General features: G+C 40.8%; 1 protein-coding gene across 1 annotated transcript; it reads left to right on the forward strand.

The window, feature by feature from the left end:
• The first annotated feature begins 4,819 nt into the window (after window positions 1-4,819).
• Window positions 4,820-9,704, forward strand: LOC115125848 (beta-galactoside-binding lectin-like). The gene is made up of 4 exons (XM_065010385.1): window positions 4,820-4,926; window positions 8,492-8,571; window positions 8,837-9,008; window positions 9,183-9,704. Exons 1-4 carry the CDS (start codon window positions 4,921-4,923, stop codon window positions 9,327-9,329), a joined length of 405 nt encoding a protein of 134 aa, XP_064866457.1. The 5' UTR covers window positions 4,820-4,920; the 3' UTR covers window positions 9,330-9,704.
• The last annotated feature ends 452 nt before the right edge of the window (window positions 9,705-10,156 follow it).

Here is a 10,156-nt window from a genome sequence, read left to right on the forward strand (position 1 = left end):
CCACGCTGCCCCTTGGTCCGGTCATTTCCACGAACGACAGCGATCGTGACAAGTGCGCTACTTTTATGAAAAAGATTAGATTTTTCAGGGGGTGCTGCAGCACCCTCAGCACCCCTACTTTCCATGGCTATGAGTGTAAATATGGGGCAAAACAGACAAGGTTGGATTAGATTGTTGACAACATGTAAACTATATTTAATCTCCAATGTTTATTGAAAACAAACACATTTGTACAATCAACAATTGTTGTCTCTCAAATACATTGTTACAGTTGTTAGCTAGCTAGCCATTTATTTGCCACATTAGCACAGACATGACATCAGTCAAAAAAAACTCAAAACAACATAAAACTAGCCTACGATTCCCCATAAGGCAATTTCTTGTCATTATCACTAGTTATCTGGCCAATCAGAATCACAACAACTCATGGACTTCTGCCCCATTGAAGCTTGCACATCATTTATGTGACATTGTCTGTTAAATGGTCTATGTTGCCACAAACACTCAACTAATACTGAGGTAAAACAAGCTGCTTTATATACCAGAGGAAGGGAGAGGAATGGTGATTAGCAGTGAGTTCAGAGGTAAGTTCAGTTCGCTTGAACGTTTGCTACATTGTGGAGCAGTTTGCACGATGCCTACAGTGAAAAGCCTACAAGAGGAATATCCTCTGTGTGGACACGTTTTCACATTGTATTGGACTAAGATGAGAAGAACTTTGGAGTGGCCAAATGCAGGCTACTGTGAAACTCACTATTCAGGTAGATTGCAATTTTGGAACTTACATTTATTTATTTTTGTATTTGTAATTTGTTTTATCATTATTGTTATTGTATATCATGGTTATTATTGTTAGCCTATTTATTAATCAAAATAAGTTATTTAAATATGCCAAATTTTGACATTTTCATTGGCTAAATTTAGTTGGATCTGTCTTTTTAATTGTGTGATCCGTATTTAGTTTAAGATAGATTATAAGTAGGCCTGTTGTAAAATAAATAACAGTAGGCTATTGCTGTCACGTGTTGGGTATGGTAGGCACTAGCGTTTTGGGGTAATTGCTGCAATATAGCCTGTTGAAAACATTTGTGGTGTCATGACTCTCCTGTGAGGATCTGACGGCTCAGGGTACAGTGGGTCCGCTCTACAGCTCCCTCTCTCTCCCACAGAGGTGGAGGGGGCCGCTTTATGGCGGTCGTAAAGTTCTCTGCTTCTGGGCTCTGTAGTATCGAGATTGGAATGTCTGTGGAACACAGAGAGACACTTGGTCATCAAAAGGTTGAATAATTTAACAGTATTTCTGTATTCCAAGCAGTTGGAGTGGTCCGTGGACACTTAAGGACAGTCATGTCTAGTTTGTTTCATTTGGTGACCTCATGAAGGACAGGAGACACATATTACTGTTTCTTTGTTTGTATACACTTCTCAATTATGGGGGATGCATCTGAATATTGTATCAAATAAATGATTGAGTATAGAAATACTTTTGGAAAGATAACAATGTGATCTTAGTCTTCTAAATGAGAATTGTTTTTCATAGCGGCAGCTCCATGTCAGTCAGTGGCCACGCCCCCATGAGCACAGACATTACATGGCGTCATGGAACGCCCCCTTTTCTACTAAGTATAAAACCCACTACCGACAATGACGGCCTAGGAACAGTGGGTTAACTGCCTGTTCAGGGGCAGAACAACAGATTTGTACCTTGTCAGCTCGGGGGTTTGAACTTGCAACCTTCCGGTTACTAGTCCTGACTAGTAAATGTTTAAGCAATCTACAAACTAAAGACCAATTATTCAGGCTGCAGCTGTTTAAATTCTTTAGTCTGGTAAACACAACCGGTCGAACGACCAAATGGTACTCTGACATATCCATTATAACAAACTACAACTACGAAAGACTTTGATCTCTGGTGGACCATCCAGAGACTTTCTGTCGATTGACTATCCAGCAGACAGACCGGCATCGCAGAAAGGGACAACAAAGGCATACACTCATAAATATGTGAATTGCAATTTATTTTCAAATGAGCGGTTGTTCATGTTCAAAGTATAAGCATTCCCATGAGTGTAGTGTAGTCGACGTAGGTCCACTCTGAGTTTCCCGCTCTTGAGCTGACCCCACCCCTTTCCTTTGTCTACCAAGCCATCATATCGGCATAGCCCACTAGGGACTTTTAAGTGTATCATGTCAGTGTATATCAAACCATGTATAACTATTGTGTGTGTTTATGTATTTCTGTGATTGATTAGTTAGTTAGTAAATAAGTAATTAAACCAATTTTTATATCACTGATTCATGATTTCAGATGCTAGGGTTTGTGCAGATATCCAAGGGTTTGCGGCATTCAGAAATGAGACTGATGAGGTAATAATACATTAATAGAAGACTGTAATTGATAAGATAATAAAATATCTGTAGAGTTATATTTGGGAAATTGCAACTCTATAAACAACATTTTCCCGTGGTGCCCCGACTTCCTAGTTAATTACTTGATTTGATAATATAACAGTCTTCACATTTAACGATAGCAAACGTTACGACAGTGGCTAAAACCAGTTTGCAAGTGTTCTGTTTCATTCTGTTGAGACATTTTCTTTGGACAATTTAAGTTCTAACTGTAATTCAGTGTTTGCGGCAACATAATAGTGTACTCATATTTTCCCTATAAACAATGGCCTGACTTAGTTTTGATATTACCTTAATAAGTTTAGAAGCATTTCTGAAGGTTTGGTGTGGCTATAATGAAGCTTTAGCTAATACAGGCCTATGATAAGAAGGCAGTGAGCACCTGGGCTCCAACTGTCTCTGACATTTGAACTTGAGGTCAGGAAGACGTTTAAGGCCTACCAGAGTTACTCCGATAATCTAACAATATAATGCTTATCTTCATACAAAATATTTGGATCGAAAATGAACGAAGTAGCCTCCTTCTGTAGGTCTTTATCTGTATATTAGACGTAGTAGCTGTCTGACATAAAGACATGCATGTTGGTGTTGCAGCATGCCGCTGGCATCTCTTTCTCTCTCTCTCTCTCTCTCTCTATCTCTCTCTCTCTCTATCTCTCGGGGCGAGTCCTAAGCTTCTCTTCCTTTGTATATATTTTATGTTATTCTTTTTTTGTAACATCATACAGTGGACATCTAAGCCTATAGGCCTTTGCATGCAATGCCCTGATGTATTTAGTGGTCAAAACTCTGACAGCTGAACCATGAGATGGACAATTATTGTTTTAAGAAAGTAAAAAATAAAACAAAAAATAAGCTATAAAACCCTGGCACATACCCTGGCACATACCCTGGCACATACCCTGGCAAATATGTTCTGTAAGGCAGGCCGACACTGGAATAAGTTGCTGAATGATACTATGAGGGCTTTGCAAAGGGGCTTTGTTGCATTATTTGTGTGACAAAAACAAAATTCTGGGATTTTTAACCTGTTCCCATGATTTTAAAATAAAGGTTCTGTTCTGGAACAGTATAGATCACGTTAGTTTGCGGTTCTGATTCTGTTCCTCAAAAAAAAAAAAAATTCTTTATCGGTTCTGTTCCCTGAACCGGTTCCAACCGCTGGTTTGTACTGAACATCACATTTCCCCAAAACGTTCTTGTAAGTTCTTGAACAGACTTTGAGGTATGTTTGCTCCCGTTTGGTGGGTGTGGCGAATCGTGGCTTGAAACTTGACAGCGTTCCCCAACCCCCAACCAAACCCCTCCCCATTTTTCAACTGGTCGTTCAGTACAGCACCGTTTCCGTTCAATTGAACATTCCAGAACGTAAAAACGTACTGAACACAGCCCATATTTTCTGATAACTGTGGACTCACAGTGACATTGTCAAAATTATATATATGATCATTGTGTGTTGAGTAGGGAATATGAGTATTATTTGATTAGATTTGTATTACGTGTGTTCTGGGTTGATTATTTGTGTGTGCCCGCGTGCATGAGGTCAGTGTGTCTGCAAGAGAGAGAGTCTTGTTGATTATTTATATGAGTGATGTGTAAACAGAGCCCATTGCTGAGATACGGCCTAATTAATCAGTCTAGTGCTCAGTCCACCTATACTCACATAAACAAACCAATGGTCCCACCTCTCTCTCCCTGCGTCCTACACACACGCCAGAGCATTCTCACACACACCTCACAGATGCCCCACCACCGCTGGCCAAAGTCACAGATACACCACTTTACCCCCAACAAGCTAGTCCAGGAAATGTACTCTGTGTTGGGGAAATATCATGCCACCTTTTGACTAATAATAAGCATTTCTGCTTTATTGCTGGTCTTAAAATGTGGTCCTGGGAAAGAGAGGCAGAGGCAGTCATAAGAGTCCGTTTCTTCTTTGATGGGGGCCTGCTTCCAAAATGCAATACTGTAAGAAGATGTCAGCTTGTGACTACACTTTTTTCTTCCATATCGTCCTACATAAAACTTGATCAATGATTTAAAACCAATTTTCAACTAAAAGCTACAATTTTATTTCCCCTAGTCAAAAGCTACAAAGTTTGTCTGAAACCAAATATTTTGCTGTCTCCCAGGCAACAAGAAAGTGATCTATACTTGTGTCTCTGGTCTTGTGGTCATCTACATCCTTTCCTCTGACTCACCCAAATATATTGTTATTATAAATAGATCATAAATAAACTTTCATTAATTATCTTCTCACCCTCAATCACCTTCAACTATGGACGTTTTATTTTCGTCCTCTCTTGCGTGCTAAATAGTTTATATCGCTTTTTAAAACTTACCTGTGATTGGTCCGTTTTTTGAGCGCCTATACTCCTATTGGTTTATCATAGCGTCACTCACATTTGGCTAGTGCACTTGACCATATAAGCTCGCCTGCTTGGTTCTACTGCAGTCTGAAGCCAGCTAAGCATTCTTCAGCTGTGAACATTTGCTGTTTGTGCTGTCAAGATGAGTGTAAGTACAACATTTTATTTTACTGGTTTACAATGTCTGATATGTTAGTCCATTTGATTGTTATCTGAAAAGTAGCCTACATGCAGTGCAAGTTCATAACGGTTCATGTTGGCGCTTTTAAACAGCTGTTGGGTAAATAATTATCCGATTTTAATAGCCTATGTTCTGTAGCCCAATGTAATAAAGCAATGTCCTCTCTAACAATGCCCTTTTCTAGTCAACCTTGTTGTCGATGCGTCTAAGAAGACTAATCAGACTTCTGGCACGGTAGATGGCTCGACTGTCTTGTTCAGGCTAGGTTTTATGACAGCACTTTATTTTTCTGCAGTGACTACAGATGAGAAGGGTGTCTCATTGCAATATCATTTGTAGTTCTATCATTTGCAAAAGTACATTTGATTCTCTCAATGAATGATTGAAACTTATTGAAACTACTACTGATAACAGAGGTTGTGGACATAGGGCCTGGTGGGGCAGGCATGTAGAAGACAGACAGACAGCAGTGATATGTTTGTTTTGGGGATTAATAAGATCCACGTGTCTTCTAAATAGTTCCTTATACTCTTAATACCTTCCATGTGATCTTTAGATATGATGATCTAATCAGTATGTACTAGTAGGGTTTGAATGGGTTGAACTATGGGGGTGCTTGGTACACCCTTAACAAATCAGGGAACCCATAAGCATAAGTATAGGCTATCAATGTCTGCACCCCCAGCAGTGTTGATAAGATCGACTTTGGTCCGGACCACTTTTTAGGGTGTTTAATCTGAACCCATATCAAATCAAATGTATTTATATAGCCCTTCGTACATCAGCTGATATCTCAAAGTGCTGTACAGAAACCCAGCCTAAAACCCCAAACAGCAAGCAATGCAAGTGTAGAAGCACGGTGGCTAGGAAAAACTCCCTAGAAAGGCCAAAACCTAGAGAGGAACCAGGCTATGTGGGGTGGCCAGTCCTCTTCTGGCTGTGCCGGGTGGAGATTATAACAGAACATGGCCAAGATGTTCAAATGTTCATAAATGACCAGCATATGTATTTAGTTGTGTGGGTACAGTTTGCTGGGTGGGAGTTATATGGGTACAGTAGGCAATGTGGGATAGACTGCCTCTGATCAGAGTATGATCATGAACAGCATCACTGTGGGTTCAACCTGGGCCACACCCTACTGTTCCTGGACATTACAATCCACATTTAGCCAATAATATTACTTACTCCCTCACTTTTAACAGGAACTCAATGTGCAGCATAGTGTCTTGGACGTGACTAACAATGACTCTCCTTGGTCTTGTAATACAGTTAACTGTGTGTGTGTGTGTGTGTGTGTGTGTGTGTGTGTGTGAACACTCTCTGAGGTCTCTGGCTGTGTATAATAGTAAAGGCTTTGTTTCACCGTGGCTGTTTTGTGGTTACCATGGTAATCATAGATGTGTTGAGAGCAACAGGGTTAATTCTATTCAGATCTAAATGAATTCAACTTACCGTAAACAGAAGTCAGAATAGATAGAGTAGCAGAATGATCTTCCCCAAGCGGAGCTATAGGATGTACCTACAGTAAACATCAGGTTAACAAGGGTTAGATTGGCTGTCATGTCCTGAGCTCAGTTGGTAGAGCATTGTGCTTGCAACTCCAATGTTGTTGGTTCGATTCCCACAGGACCAGTGTGAAAAATGTGTGCAGTTGTTCTGGATAAGATTGTCTGCTATTTAATGACTATAATGTAAATGTCAGTCAGGTAAGCTTGATAGTAAGTAACGTATACAGCCAGGTGTTATCATGTGGATTTCCAAACTATGTATATCCATTCTACCCATTCTATTTCTGCATTGCCTGCAGCCCCAGCTGTCCTGTGTCTCTCAAACAGTGTGGGGAGGTATGTCTCACACTGGGATGGGAACTGCAGTCTGAAGTAGCACTGGGCTGCATGTAGCCAAGTCCAGCTAGCGCCATAGATTTTGCACACAGTTTACATTAAAGAGGGAGGACTAACACGGAAAGAATGCAACACTTCACTATCGCCCCCCCTCTTTCCTCCCCTCTCTCCCACTCTCTCTCTCTGAACTTTATACCACTTTCCCTATTTCTCATTTGTGTAACTTTTCTTTCTCTGTTGGTATTTTCCACCCTCTACCCCTCCCTTTCTGCTCCTCTCTCTTTATTTCTCTCTCCTCTCTTTATTTATCTCTCCTCTCTTTCTCTCTCTCTCATTTCTCATTTCTCTCTCTCTCTTATTTCTCTCTCTCTCATTTCTCTCTCCTCTACATTCTCTCTCTCTCTCTCTCTCTCTCTCATTTCTCTCTCTCTCTACATTCTCTCTTGTCAGAATGTAGTCTTCTAGTCTGTGCCACACTAATAGAGCTCTAATGTTATATTATCCTGTTCTATTTCTGGATTGGATGTCAATGGGTTTGTGTCTGGCTCTGGACTGTTAAAGGCCTAATACTGTGTCCTACTGTGTATGTCTTGTAAGCAATGATTTGGCACTTACTGTACGTTCAAAGTTACACGGAAATCATTAAGTACACACTCCTATCCCCCAGTGACTTACAAGAAGTGCATTCAAGTAAGAAAGCTAAAACACATGTTCAGGGGCAAGGTGTGACAGTTGTTCTTGTCCAATGCCCACTGTTATGCTGACAGAAACAACAAGTACAAATATTGATGTCATTTCCCTTTGAGGTTCCTGATTGATTAGCTGCTGTTGTCCAGGGTTATACAGTATATTATCGACCTGGTCTCTAGCTCAACTGGTTAACTATGTCTTCTGTCAGAGAAGGAACAGGGAGTTGCCAAGTGACAGAAATGGGTAACATTTACTACACACCACGGCTAATAGATGTCATATGGAAAGAAGGGCAACAATAATGCAGCTCATTAAGAGGACTGTATATGTGCAGACAAACATCATCTAAACACCATTTCCCCTGCCACATGTAAAGATCACTCAGTACTTTGATCCTGTGCCGTGCCCAACCTCCATCGGTCCCATGTTGGCTGCCCACCATAATATGGACCCTGCGGAAAATGTGACTTCACTTAAACCTTACTGAGTGTAACCCAGCCTTCCTTCCTCCATCATTTATGGACAGATGTAGCCTCCCCCTCCAAATTCCAATTCACTGCATGGAAAATGGGAACGCTGTCCAGGACTGGGATTTATAAAAAATCTTTGGGCCGTTCCATAGATGGAAAAGCTTTAATTAGAGACAGATGTTGTATTTGTTAGACTGATGGGTCTAGGATAAAAGTACAGGAAAGGGTTTAGCAAAGTGTAGCCGTACTCTACAGCTCTCTACACCAGAGCCACGTCCATCTACATTACCCACTGAACACACTGGTTGACTCAACGTTGTTCCACATCATTTTAATGTGGATTATACATTGAATTGACGTCTGGGTACTTACTATAACAATGGTTTGATAGAACCGTCTTTGTTTCAGAAGTTATAGGCCATAACTTATAGTTAATACGTAATTGGCTATCAGCTAATTGCACCTTTTAATGTTTTTCAATAGATGTATTCCTCTCTCTCGGTCTCTCCCTTCTCTCTCTCCCTACAGGGTGTTGTGGTAAAGAACATGTCCTTCAAGGTGGGCCAGACCCTGACCATCACAGGGATCCCTAACTCTGAGGCAACACAGTGAGTAGCTAACCACCATTCAGACACAATTCATTGTCACTCCACTTCTCAGTCAGCAGCCTAGAGACCTCCTAGAGAAACTAGTCACTGTATCACGAGAATGATCCGTTCATATTCACAACATATATTATCAAACTACAATGACAAGTTGATTATAGCTATAAGCTGTTTCTGTGTAATTATCAATCCAGACCCTCTTGTCCTGTAGGTTAAAGGAGGTTCCTTATCCCTTCTGTCTGTGTGCTCTCCTCTTCCTTTCCTGTAGTTTTGTCATCAACGTGGGCAACAGCGAGGATGACCTCGCCTTGCACATGAACCCTCGCTTCGACGCCCACGGAGACACCCGGGCCGTGGTGTGTAATTCCTACCATGGAGGCAAGTGGTGTGAGGAGCACAGAGAGGGAGGATTCCCCTTCAACCAGGGAGAGGAGTTTAAGGTGAGACATGACACTGTGTGTTTCCAATTTAACCCATGCTGATGTGAATGTCCTCCTCTCTTCCCATATGTATAAGGGAGTTCTACTAGGGACCTCTGGTGGCAATCAATCACTGCATCCCAAATACCTAAGCACCTCTTTGGATAAAAATGTGTAATTACTTCTCTGTCTCAGATAAATATCACCTTCACCAAGGAGCAGTTCCTAGTTTCTTTTCCCGACGGCTCTGAGATCCACTTCCCCAATCGCCAAGGAGACGAGAAGTATAAATACATGCACTTCGAGGGCGACGTCAGGATCCAGGGCGTCGAGATCAAGTAGACCAGTCGGAGTGGAGAAGAATCCTCCATTAGGCACTCAATTGGATCTTTAGCTTTCTTGTCTGGCTACTCATTGGCTTTCCAGAGGTCCACACACAAGCCTTATTCTCTGTTTTTTACTCACTCACCATAGTTTTAAGTTAGTTTTAATGCTGCCATTCCTAACCAATGGATGGAGCCACTAACAGTGAAACCTGCAAGTAAAATAGACATTTTACAATAGCAGCACATTACAAGCTTGGAAGTGTTGAAATGGTTTTATTTAAGATCAATGTGTCTTTCATTAATGTGGAACAATCATTCCAGATCATTCCAGAAGTGGGTTAAGAAAAGTGCAAAGTATTTGTTCATTAAAATGATCTTTTTATGAACCATTTCAGATTGTTTCTTCCTTTGTGAGAATTTGATTTTTAATCAGCAGGTTTTCTTTTTGTAAATGTCTGTGTAGCTATCAATGTTAGAGATCGTTTCTGCATAATAGCACTTTGGATAGGCTAGTATTCTTCAGTGACTTTATTACATGCATTACAAGATGTCAGGCTACAGATTCATTCATGCAGCCTAATTACTAATGAATTAAATCAGCGATGCAACTCCTGTGCAGTTGAAGTGGGAAGTTTACATACACCTGAGCCAAAGACATTTAAACTCAGTTTTCACAATTCCAGAAATGTAATCATTGTAAAAAAAAAAAATCCCTGTCTTAGGTCAGTTAGAATCACCACTTTATTTTAAGAATGTGAAATGTCAGGGAATTTTCTCCTGCAGGAGGGACTGGTGCATTTCACAAAATAGATGGCATCATGAGGCCGGGAAAATTATGTGGAT

The sequence above is a fragment of the Oncorhynchus nerka genome, linkage group LG26 (assembly GCF_034236695.1).
Source record: "Oncorhynchus nerka isolate Pitt River linkage group LG26, Oner_Uvic_2.0, whole genome shotgun sequence".
In the NCBI taxonomy this organism is placed as follows: Eukaryota; Metazoa; Chordata; class Actinopteri; order Salmoniformes; family Salmonidae; genus Oncorhynchus; species Oncorhynchus nerka.

Bases quoted from the DNA above. Each gene is read 5' to 3' on its own strand.
- LOC115125848 (XM_065010385.1), top strand. The intron at 8,572-8,836 runs GTGAGTAGCTAA...CCTTTCCTGTAG, and splicing joins CCTAACTCTGAGGCAACACA to TTTTGTCATCAACGTGGGCA. The intron at 9,009-9,182 runs GTGAGACATGAC...TCTCTGTCTCAG, and splicing joins ACCAGGGAGAGGAGTTTAAG to ATAAATATCACCTTCACCAA.